Source organism: Falco rusticolus, chromosome 4 (assembly GCF_015220075.1).
Source record: "Falco rusticolus isolate bFalRus1 chromosome 4, bFalRus1.pri, whole genome shotgun sequence".
Lineage (NCBI taxonomy): Eukaryota > Metazoa > Chordata > Aves > Falconiformes > Falconidae > Falco > Falco rusticolus.
Window position 1 is genome coordinate 22,198,196 of NC_051190.1, and position 12,440 is coordinate 22,210,635.

At 40.6% G+C, this 12,440-nt stretch overlaps 1 protein-coding gene across 18 annotated transcripts in view; it reads left to right on the forward strand.

The window, feature by feature from the left end:
* The window catches only part of ITPR1 (inositol 1,4,5-trisphosphate receptor type 1), a 183,542-nt gene that overhangs the window by 48,574 nt on the left and 122,528 nt on the right, over positions 1-12,440 (forward strand). For 17 of the 18 annotated variants that reach the window (XM_037386283.1, XM_037386287.1, XM_037386292.1 and 14 more), the window contains 2 exons: positions 7,198-7,313; positions 10,813-10,899. In XM_037386283.1, coding sequence (XP_037242180.1) covers positions 7,198-7,313; positions 10,813-10,899 — 203 coding nt within the window. Of the gene's footprint in view, positions 1-7,197; positions 7,314-10,812; positions 10,900-12,440 lie in introns of those variants that run through there. The other variant, XM_037386296.1, reaches the window with a different exon arrangement.

Sequence of the window (12,440 nt, forward strand, 5' to 3'; positions counted from 1 at the left end):
AGTAGCTTCTCTTGGTCTGAGTTACCCTTTGTGTCCATAAATCGGACATGTTCCTTAATGCTTTCAAGGGATACCTGGTGCATTCATTCACTGTCCTTAACAGCTTTCTCTGAGGCAACACAGCGTCGTTTTTGTCTTCCTAGATCTCTTGTAGTCTTGTGTATCGCCCATCCAGGGACATGTTATCCATTGTGATGCCGCTCAGCGACAAGGAGGCTGCCAGTTTTCCTGCTTTCTTTAACCTGACACCATAGATGTCAACTGGTATATGTTTTAGATAAATGCATCTCTGTTATTTTTCTTCCTACGTGTTGTTCTCCCTTCTGACTTGTATGTTTTCACGAAGCATCTTCACTCAGCGCTGCTCGTACCAGAGATCAAAAACGCATCTGGTCTTTCCTGCAAATGTTTCTTTTTGGAACTGCCTGTATATCCAGTGTCTAAATATTTCTCTCTTTTCGAGTAGCAGTTTTATTTCTGAAGGAGACCAAAGAGGTTACATGTAGATATAAAACAAACACTGATGTATTCTGAATGTTTCGGTACCTAAGATGTTTACTCAAAGGTGCATTTCTCATGTTAGTCTTTTGGTAGTTTTTTGGGCACTTCTGCTACCATTGTGATCTTGAGGGATTTAGAGGGTGTTGGCTTGCAGTGTTCTGAGTTGTCTGGGCTTTGGTTCCTAATTCACCCTGAGACATGGCAGTGTGTCCAGAGCCTCAAGAGGTAATTTTCCCTGCAGGTGAGGAGCCATGTGTTTGCTCTTTCTCATTGGAATAAGGTTACCTTGCCCGGTTTTCATTGCCTTACCCCACGGTAAATTTCAATACATCTAAAATGCTGCATTTGTTATTGCAAAGTTATTAAAAATGTTGTGTGGAGTCATATGCTAATGCATACGTTCAAAAAGCCATTGCTTTTTAATTAATGTTGTGTTAATGAATACTGTTGATGTAGTAGGCATTGATATTCAGTGTCCAGCTCTCAGGTATATAATTTTTCACTCTCAAATCACTGTTGCAGTCTTCTCCCTTTGTTTGGTTTGATACATGAGCTCTAAGTTAATAACAATTACATTATTTCCTATGTTGTTACAGCTTGAAAAAACGAAGTAGCGATTTCCATTGGTAGAACTGTGCATAAATGAGTACAATGGCAAGAGGGTGGTTACCCTCATGTCTTGTAGATATGAACTGAGGGTGGTTATTTTAACATAAAAATTAGAATATATTTAGATACTAAATCATGTAAGCTCTCCATTTAAAATGTTGGTTGCAAGGGTGACTTTCCTCCTTTATTCTGCTTTAAAAAGAAAAGCATTGAAAGCCCTTGAAACAGGCAAGATGCAGAAGGGGAGGTAACAGACTTCACAGCAGCAGAAACCTCTAATATATTTTGTCATGTAATTAGTTCAGTGTTTGAATCCTGAATGATTGAGTTGTATGTGTGAATGTGAAAAGATCTTTGGGCTTGGAATACAATTTTTCCCCACTTGCGGCATGGCAGAGCTGTTGGCACTGAGAGATTTGATTTCGGTCGTTGTCTCCCACTGGGCTAAATGTGCACAGTGTGGGTTTGTTTCCCTGCTCGCCTTGCTGGAGCTGTGTGGAGGGGGCTCTGCTGGGACAGCAGGTCAAGCAGTTAGTGCGTCCCGACAAAATAAGTGTTTTGAAATGAGTTGCTGTGCTGCCAGCAAAGCTTGTGCCCTGCAAATTGAAAATGAAAGGACGTCTTCTCATCACAAAGACAGTAATTTCAGTAAGATAAGGTTTGAGGTTTTTTTCTCCCTCTCTATGGAAATGCAGGAGTGATTAGTAATCAACACATTTCTGTAGCCGCTTTTGTTCTACATTCTTTGAACCTCTTAGGCTGTCATGTATTAATTTTAAACCTTAGAAGGAAAAAGTATAGAAATAGACAACGTAGTTATCAAAGGGCTTCTGAGGAGGTGAAACTTGCCTGTGATTGAATATATGCATTTTGTATTATTCTACATGCCTCTTGCATGAAAATATTTCACTTAAGCACAAAAGGAGTCTTCATTCTGTCTTCAAATAAATAATCTCTTCATCCTGTGGAGCATTACCATCCTTGTGAGTGTATTAAAGCTGTGCAACTTCGATAATTATAAAGTTGAGAACTTGTATTTGCAATATTTCCATCATTGCCAGTTATGCTACCGCTTCATCTTCTTTGCTGCTATTTTTTTTTTATTTAAAATAAAAAAAATATACTATCCTTGTATTTATTCTCTACTGTGAGCAGGCTTTGGCCTTGGGGATATATCTGGTATCTAAGTATAGAAAAGTCTGAAAAGAAACTGCTAAATTTCAACAGGGAATTGCTAATTTTCTTTTAATTTTAGTATTGCTGTGCAAAAAGGAGTTTGGTGGTTTTGGTTTTTTTTTTTTCAAGTAACGAAGACACAGCTGTGTTGGTGTTAAATATTCAGTGGGTTTTGTAAGTGACTTATTTAAATATCTTCATTTTTATAGATTTCTCTCATCTGAAAGTACTCTGAAGTATGATTTATGAGAGAGGGAATATTTTGATTTTTTCCTCAGCTCTTACCTTTCTGTAGTTGGCATTTTGTAACGTCTGGCTCAGTGTTTAAAGAAATGAAATACCAACACACCTTTCTGTTGCCAACGAAATATTTGATGCCTGCTTTCTCTAACTGCAGAAAAATTGGTGAAGACCTTCTACTAAATGCTTAAAATAGCCAGGGGAGATTTGGAAAATATGACTGGTGTATTACACAACCAGCCTGGCTGAATCTAGAAGTACTTCCAGATCATTTAGAAAGGAGCTTGCTAGAGAACAGCAGAGTGAGAAAAAAAATGTGTGCTGCAGCTCAAAACAGCTCTGAGCTGATCTCTGAAAGTAGCAAAGTGGGTAAGCGTTAATAATGGCTGGTGTCCAGCTGTCAGCCAGCAAAGGCAACCCTGAGAGCTTTGGCTGTGGCAGTGTTGGTTTAGCTACTTTCTGAGCTGTCTTCGTATACTGAGGGTAGAATGAATTAACATAGTAAGATCACTTAATGCACCAAGTGGTGGGAAAACCCTCTGAAGGGAGGAGTGGAATTGCATAGATGTGTTTGAGTCGTGTATTTCTGGGCAACTTGATGTGAAATAAGGTGACTCTATCTTGGGTGGGCTCTGAAATACTCTGCTCACTTCTCCAAATCATTCCAGCCTCTGAAGTTAGTGGGTATTTGCAATTTTGGATAAGTCTTGCATTATATTTTATAACAATCTTACTAATGCATTAGCTAAATGCTACTTTAAATTCCTATGGCCGTCACGGGGCAGCACTGGAGGGGGCTTGTTGAAAGGGTGGTGGCATGTGAACAGTGATGGTCCTTTTCTTAAATTGGGTCCTGCATCTGTGAGCCCAGATGCTGCTACCCCTTTCGAGGGACTGACCATATGATTGCCACTTGCCCCTACACAATGCAGTTCTTGTTCACTATGGGACGGAGGTAGAAGCACTGCAGAGGCTCAAGGTTGACTGAAAGTTTCCATTAGGGGATGCATTTTCCAGCCTGATGTTTATAAGTTTTGTTGTTCTGGCTAATTTTTAAAAATTTTTATTTTCATTTTTTTGCCACGTGCTTCTCCTAGATGTTTTTAAAGAAAGATCTCAATTACTAAAAAGTAATTGGCGTGATACTATGTTGATGGTTCAGGCAAATAGCCCATCCTAAAAAGCCCATCCTTTTCTTCATAAAGTTCTGGTTCTTTATGCTTTGGGAGTGTAAAATGATTTGGATGATGAAGCTGTGAAACCTTGGGAGATGAGGATTGTCTGGGCAATCGCTCCTCGAGTATTAGGTGGAGACCTGCACATTGGATTACTCAGTTGTTGGGGGGATGTAAGCAGGGTAGAAGCAGAGAATCTGGCTGGTGGGGCTTGGGCTGGCAGGAAAGGTTGGAAGTTTGGACTGGGGAGGAGAGGAACAAGGTCTAGTACAAGAGAAGGGAATGGAAAAAGGATAAGAGAAAATGAAAAGAATGGGGTGGAAGGAATTGGGGTTGGAGTAATGTTGCTGGCAGGTTTCTCTCTTCATTGAACACCAGAATACTTTGGAACATGGAATTTCTGAGTGTTTCCAGTGTCCTTGATTTTGGCTATTCCTCTGTGAGGCTGGTACATGCAGAGGATAACCAGACATTGCTGACAGTATTTCTGTGAGCTGCAGGTGGCAGGGGCCCATGTGGGGATCTAAATGTCCAAACAGTGAGAGCGTTAATGTATCACATGGTGCAATTATGGTCTTTCTTAGTCCACTTTATTAGATGCAAAGCAATTGCTGACGGAAGAACAGGATTTAGCTTGGAAGCATTGAAATGCACATTTAATACATGTCCATGTAGCAATCATTCATCATCCGTGCGCATGATGGGGAGGTACACAATTATGCAGTCACTTTTTCCTGCAGGACCTTTGTTCAGGGTTCAGGCTTGATGTGTCATCATTTCATCAGCAGTTACGTAGTATTTTATTTTTACACTTAGTGTGCAATTCTGCCATTTTTCACTCTGTATCATCAAGATCTCAAAAGAAAGTGCATTCCTTCATGATTAATATTCAACAGTGTATAATAAGATGCAATTATGTTGCAGTAGTAGCTTTATCACCTTTCCAATGTGGCTGAAGCTGCTTGAATCCATGATCAGAGCTGGTTGTTTCAGCTGCTTTGGCTTCATTTTGGATCTGTTAGAAACAGACCTAACCTCCCTAAGTATAGTGTCTGACAAGAAGCAGTTGGTTTGTCTTACACAGTCATCGCTACTGTGGATTGCCGACCATGATGGTATTCGGCTAGCCCATCCATGCACATTCATTTTTGTAAACATGTAAGCCCTCTGGAGGTCTAAAAGTCTTCTGGCCATAAAGTTCATGTAGCTTGACCCATGGCAAAATACATTTGCTACTAACCAGCCTCTGGTGGTGATGTTGAGATGAATAAGGCTAAGTTTAATTCCTCAACCACTTAAGAAACAGATTTCATAGAACAAATACAAAGAACAAAAAAGAAAAGTTGGGTACTTGTCATTGTTTGTTTTAGATAAGTAGCTTTGTAACTAGGACGAAAACCTAATATATACCCTTCTTGCATTGGACAAGGTTGAATGCTTGTAGACCCCTCCCCCGTGCTGCAGGGGACAGAGGGGGTTGCTTGCAGTTAACAATTTAGAAGTTAAGCCTAACTTGACAACTTTCTTTACTGAAAGGGATGGAAGAAAGTACACTTGCACTGTGACTAAATGTAGCATACAATTAATTCTTCTATGCAGTTCTGTGTGTTAATTGCTGTCATTGTGTGAATTGATGGTTTAAGCAAAAACAGAAAATTTTATAACTGGTGTGTTGCTTACAATGCATAGTCTTAGCTTAAAAGTGGCAGCCTGCAGTGGCTTTTTGAATCTGTTCGGTGCTGTCAATCTCTGTGAATCATCTTTATGTAAATTAAAAATACGTTGAAGAGAGCAAACCTGGAAAGTGTGGTTTGCGCTTTTGTTTTCCACTTTCCTTTCCACTTCCCTTGTTTGTTCAGAAGCTGTAAGCTGGTAGTGTCAAAGTAGAGGTGAGCGTTTCTGGATAGATGCAGTTACATCTCCTTCCACAAACCCTCAGCTCTTTTCTCTCCTTCTCAAGTATGCATCACTCCATTAAAGGTCTCCAGTGCCCTAGCCGTCTCCCACTGTATCTCTTAATGGTGTACTGGGCGCCAGCTCAGCAGCCTGCATGGACTGCTGTGGTGGTGTGAGACACGCTGACCGGCCCATTTGGCAGCTGGTGGCTCACTGAGCTGAAACAACAGTCTGCTACTGGTGCTTCACCCCATTCGAAGGGGATTTAGTTTAGAAGACAGACCTTTACCCTTCTGGTGTGCTGTAACGGTGCTTTGAGGATGGATTAGACAGGCAGGCAGAGTGACATCAAATGGGTCTTTCCTTTAGGAAAGGAATGAGAAGCGTGAAGGCATCCATCTCAAATGGCATCCCAAGGTAAAGTTGTCAAGGTCTGTCTCCAGCAGGGCTCAGCCTCTTCGGCAGCTTCAACCTCTGGCAGAGCTGAAACGAGTTGTCTTCAGTGTGGGGTTTTTCCCTTGTTGGTTGACATGCCTCCAATGCATCTGTTAGCAAAGTAGCCCCTAAGCAGCTCTGCTTTTTGGCCAGTGAAGATAAAACCCCTGCAAGCTTGTGGCTCTGCCGCTTGCTGCTTCCCTCACGGCAGTGCTCGCCTGCGAGGGTACACCAACAGCCTTTAGAAATACCCTGCGAGTTAGAAACCTGGAATCTCGCATCCATGTCATTGCCAAAGAGACCCTGGGAACTGCCTTCTGGCTTTTTTGGCACTTTGTTTAAACTTCTAGCTGCTACTTTAGGCATTGTCTTTGAATAGCTTTTTTTTGGGGGGGGGGGGGGGGGGCAGGGGGGGGTGTTAAGTTGCTTAGCAACAGAGAAGAGGAAAAATAGTAAACACAGCTAATTTGATTTTATTACTGATAAGTTAGCCTCTCTTTAATATATAAATATATTTTTAATAAGAATAATGAGCTATAATTCCTGGTTTTTGCCAGGCAGAATGTTAAACAAACTGTTGATGGACTGGGTAAAGAACCTGATACCCCGAGGAGGTTTACTGTTACCTCGAACTATGCTTTGAATGCCTGTGCTTGTGTGTGCTGTTGTTGGGGGTATTTTATGCTGCTGCTGTTTGTTAGGTGAGATTCTGTAAGTATTTGTGCTTCATTTTCCCTGGCAATAGAAGAAATTTAATTTAAAACCTAAACAAAAAACAACCTCGAACCCCCCAACCTAACATCAGTTGTGTGAAGTAGCATACCTGCTAAAGTAGAAAAACCAGAGGCTGAGAGTGTGTAAAATGAGTCTGTCTGCCTGGGAAAGCACTGAAACGTGTTACCATTTTAGCATGGTAGCGTATTTAACTGGGACAAGTTATAAATTTTCTGGTCTTGCATCAGATGTTTGGCAGCAACAGTTAATTTTTATCTTTCATGGGGCAGCATTCTTGTTACTCAAAAAAGCATTTGTCTGATCAAGAGCTTTTTGGAATTTGTTTATAAACCTTTCCTTGCTGCTGGAATATTTGGACAATGTTAGCAGCAAAAATCCAGATAATTACGAATGGTTGAAGCAATCTTTCTGTTTGTTCTTGTTCTTATAGATTGCCTGTTCAAACTGTGTCCCATGAACCGGTACTCTGCTCAAAAGCAGTTCTGGAAAGCAGCAAAGCCAGGAGCTAACAGCACAACAGATGCAGTGTTACTCAATAAACTACATGTAAGTATTTGTGTTTAGGCTCCTTTTGATCATCAACACCCATCCATACTGCTTTAAATAAGTATTTCCAATCAATTTGACACAGTTGACCAGGAGACACTGAGAAAGTAGATAGAAATCGGTATGCAAGACTCCTTTTGAGACATTTACTGAGATCTGACTCTTTAAACATCCTTTGATTTATGACAACGTGCTGTTCAAGGGCTGTGTGTCCCAATGCCGCCATGTAAGATACTGGGTTAGAGTTGTGGTAGCCATTTAAGTTTTTGTCATTAACCCATGCTAACTGTAGCAGTGCTGTACGTGGGCATTTTGGGTGGTAACAGCATAAAAATGGGACCTTTCAAACAGCTACGCAGAGTAGAGGAGTCTCAGACTTCGCAACCCAACATGAGAAGTCACAGGCATTAGCTGTGCTGGTAGATGCCATCTGAGCTACTGGTTTGATAAATCTAATGGGATTCTTCAAGCAAACATAGCTGCTGTTAATACATGTGAAGGTTGATGGGTAATTATGAGTAATTATAAGGCCAGACAGCCTCTCCTTCCTTATTAGCTTGCAGTATTTAATAATTTCTAACTAAAATGTTGACATTCAGCAGATGAAAACCCAGTAAGGCAGTTGATTGCTGTTTTTAGAGTTCCTATGTTAAAAAAAAAAAAAGCCAACTTAACTTAAATACCATCTGTTGACTTTAGAGTTAAATAAACTCCATGTTTATGTTAAAATTACATAGCTGGAGTACTTGATGTCAAAATTACAATTCTAAATATTTTTAGTTTCTTTAAGCCTATATTAAGCTCATTGTAGACTGAAATACAAAATGGCCCTGTAGGAGAGTGTCATTTGCTGATTGCCATATGGCTGCCTTGCTCCTGCGTTTCACAAAGGCTGACTGTTTGACTCATTTTGCTTCTGAAAACATAATTTTATAACCTAGAAGTATTAACTTGGCAAGGAGAAAGCTATTTTGGTACTGGTTTGCAGCCAAAGGTCCCTCCTCACTTGTGCCACCTTTCTGCTGCCCCTTTAGTGATAAGCAGACAGTAGACTGTGCCAGCAAGCTTTAAGTAATGGGGGATTCTGGGTTTCGTTTTCTGGTGTACAAGGGAAGGGGAGAGCTTCTGCCCACAGGTTATGTATGTGAGTTCAAGGATTTCAACAGAAAGTGTGGTCTAAGTACTGCGTCACATAAGAGAAAAATAGTTTGTAATTGCCCTTTTTTATGATAACTGTCATTTAGAGTTGTCTTCTCTTTCCTCAGTGCAGGCCAGTTCAGGTGTTTGGGACCTGTTCCTATTCGTCTGACACTTTACCATTTTGTGCCGGGGTCCCTATGGAAATACAGGATTAGATTTTTCCAGTATTTAGCCCCAGCTGAGTGATGTTTGTACAGAAATGTACCACCATGCATGAACTGCTTGCTTAATTTGGTGAAAGGATTTGAGTACTTTACAATTTTATTGGAGGTTCATTAATATACATCACTTTGACATAAAGGATAATCCTTTATGCAGCATGTGCCAAATTAGGATTGAGTGACCTGAGGCTGATGCATGGCTTTGAAATAGTTTGGTCCCATGTATATCACTCATATGTCAAAACTTTTTTTTCTGGCAGTCATATGGCTACATGTGTCATCTTTTCCACTTGCTGGCACATGGAATACACTGTAAAACCCTGCATTTTGCATGATGTGTATTGGGGGGCTGTGCCCTGAAACATGTGCATTCAACTGTTAGCTCTGCCCGTGATTAGATTTCTTTATCAGTGCATATAATTTCTAATGAAATTGGTGATGTGAGGTATATTCATCATCACTTGCCTTTTTTGGCTTCTTTTTGTCTGCTGGTGGAATTTATTGTCTGCTGTGGAGCACTCAATGCTGAGGTCAGGTTATTTTAAGTTAATGCCATTTAAGGGATTTAAAATCTGGGACACTTGTCTTCCTTTGGTATCAAGAGTCAGCGCTGGTTGAGAAGCTGACATCTAGTGGCCAGAGAAAATGATTCTTTCTTCTTGAATGATTGTCAGTTTTGGTGCATGCTTTTGAAATGCATCCAAAGTCTTATCATATTTTCACAGAATACGCTATTTTCTTTATCATAAATGGGGCACCCAATCCAGTGCAGATAGTGAAGTCCTGTCTTCTGTGATTGCTGTTGATAGTTGAGAGGGCCTGAGTGTCTTGAAGAAATCCTTTCTCAACAGAACACTTTGAAATCAAGCAAAAAAAGTTGTCTTTTAATAATACAGAGAAAATTATGCTGCATTGTATTCTTGAATATATTTTTGAGTTTGAATGAGCAGCTTTATTCCAAGTTCTCCTGGAGCAAGAGCCAGCTGTCATACCTAACACAACTTCTAAAAATAGCACTTCTTTTGTAAGCTGAAGATGATGAAATTTTATAACAGTGTACAGATAGCTTTTCCTTTGCAGTACTTCACCCTTGTCCTCTGTTACTAGTACTTCACCTTACTACAGTTAGGAACTCTGGGCATTTTTCTTCTCCTCCAAGAGAAAACTGGACCTACCATAGTCCTTGAGATCTGAGTATCAAACTGTAAACCTTGCTGCTTAGCTTTCTAAAAAGTCTAGTTTTAAATTACTCTCTACCACCAGGTATCAGTTAAAGCAAGCAGAGATTTTTATTTAATTTTTTTTAAAGGGGGTTGTGGAGGGATCTCTTATGTAAAGTGAGGGAGAATTTCTTCACCAAATGAAATAGTTTAAAAACAGCCTGGGCAAAATAGCTCATTTCTTATAAAAGAAAACAAAGTGCAAGAGACTAAGTTACAAATTGTTAAATAGAACAACGTATTGCTATGATCATTCAATTTTGCAAGTGTTTTCCCTTTTATTACCATGTTAGTGTGATACAGAAATGCACAGCTGCATTTTCACAGCTGATAGAGTATCCTTCAGCCCCGTGGAGTGCAGGCTCTGTGGCTCTGGGAAGTTGGGAACTCGTGTATTCAGAGCTGCCGTGGGCATTTGTAAGTGTCTTCTAAATAATCCTGCTGTGCAGTAAAGATGATTGAATCACCATAAAAACACAGGCTGTAGCAGAGTTGGGGCCTGTGTTGGCAAAGTAAAATAAAGAACCAAAGGGAAGGTCAACTCAATTTGTATAGAAGTCGGTAGAAAGGAATATAGGCTTCCTGGCTTGTGTTGTCACCCACCTTCCCCCCGCAGGTGTCATATTGTCTTCTCATGGCTTCTCTTCTATTTATCTGAGCTTCTCACCTTATGTTTTGTTCCAAAACTGTCATGTTTTACCCAAACCATGGGTTGCTTAATTGGTGTGTGTCTATCTTCCTAAACACCTGAGAAAATAAATTGGAAATTACGCTGTTGAAAGTTGGGAAGAGGAAACGACACTGTTTCAGATGCTTGCTGTTTTTCCAGTTCTTTGAAATAACCTTAAAGAACCTTGGGTGTTTTGCTGCTCTTTTTATAAAACACTCAGCAATTGAATTGTTCTCCTTTCATTTCAGCATGCAGCAGATTTGGAAAAGAAACAGAATGAAACTGAAAACAGAAAGCTGCTGGGAACAGTCATCCAGTATGGCAATGTTATCCAGGTAGGCTGTGAGCATCTTTGCAAGCTGTATAGGATTTTGCTCAAACTCTCCTGCTCAGTGTGAATTCATGGAGAAGGGTCTAGTTTTGCAAGGTATGACAGTGTCCTGAAGTGGGATCCTGTAAAGCAAGAACTGGGTGTATAGCTATGATGGAGTCACTTTCTTATTATGGGTTAATTGTACTTTTTTTTTTTTTTTGAAGTCACCATATGATGACTTTCCTCAGAAATACTTCTTGAAAGACTCATTAGAGTTGGCCATTTGGAAGATGGTACAGGCACTGTACAATGCCAAATACGGTCTCTCACAATCAAATGTTGACACATCAACTAGTAAACTAATCCAGAGAAGGAAAATCAAGCCATATAAGTAATTGCAGTCCATTGAAGCAAAGGATATGCTAAGTCCGAGGGAGTGAAAAGAGGAAAAAAACCCCCATGCATCAAACCCAAGAAAAATAGAAAGTACAATAACTGCATAATTAAAAAAGACAAGTCTTTAATAAATGGCGAAGACAATATGCAGCTGATGTGGGTTCACCCTGAAACCAAGCATACCTGCTTCCACTAAGTAGAGAGTCTCAGCACTTCAGAAATAGGGATAGTTGCCTCAGCATTTTGAGCCTTAGATGAAGAAATTTCTGTACTGATGATTTTTATTTTATTGTGCTGACATGGTACCGGGCAGCGGGGTGGGGCTGGGGGTGGGGGGTGGGGGTGGCTAGCAGCACCGGGAGGCTGGGCTTCCGTTTTGCAAGGAGAAATGGCTTGGCTGCCCTTGCAAGCAGTTGCAGGATTTGGAGCAACCTGGTGGAAGAAGGGCAGGGATGTGCCTGCCTTGGTTTAATTAAGTGCACTATTGGTCTGAGTGCCTGAGGCATTAAAAAGGAAAAAAAAATAATCTACTTGTAATCATGAAGGAAGAAAAATTATACCCATTTGTGATTGTACTACAAATATCCACACTAGTAAGAGCAGCGGTAAGTTTTTGCCCGTATTTTCCCATAACTCCCATCTGTTCTATGAGTATTTGTGGTAGTTAAAAGGCGTCAAAAAGTGGCTTTCTGTACAAAAGTACTTGTCTGCTAAATTTACTGGAAACTAGCAACAATTGGTTGGAGCTGGTAGGTCGGGAGCTGGCAGATGACCTGCTGCAGCTCACACATTCCTGCTGAGGGAGTGCAGACCGAAGGGTGGCACACAGCGGGGGGCTGAAGAATGGGACTTTGAGGAGAGTCTTCAGAGAAGCAGTCACGTTTTCTGTTAAATGAGACAGAACAGGCAAGACAGGAGCAGCTTTACTTCTCACCACCCCCCTCTTACCAGGGAAAGCAACTTAGTCCTCAGCATTTTACAACTTTTGATCCTGGGTTTTTGACGAGGGCATTTCTAAGTGTTTATTGTTAGCTGGAGAAGCGGCCAATTGGATTATCTGGAGATGTTTAGTGCTGTAGGATTCTATCTATACTGAAAGAAGAGTAAGTGACACTGTGCCTGAATTCATCAGTATCTTTATGTAATTTAGTTTTTACTATAATCCCT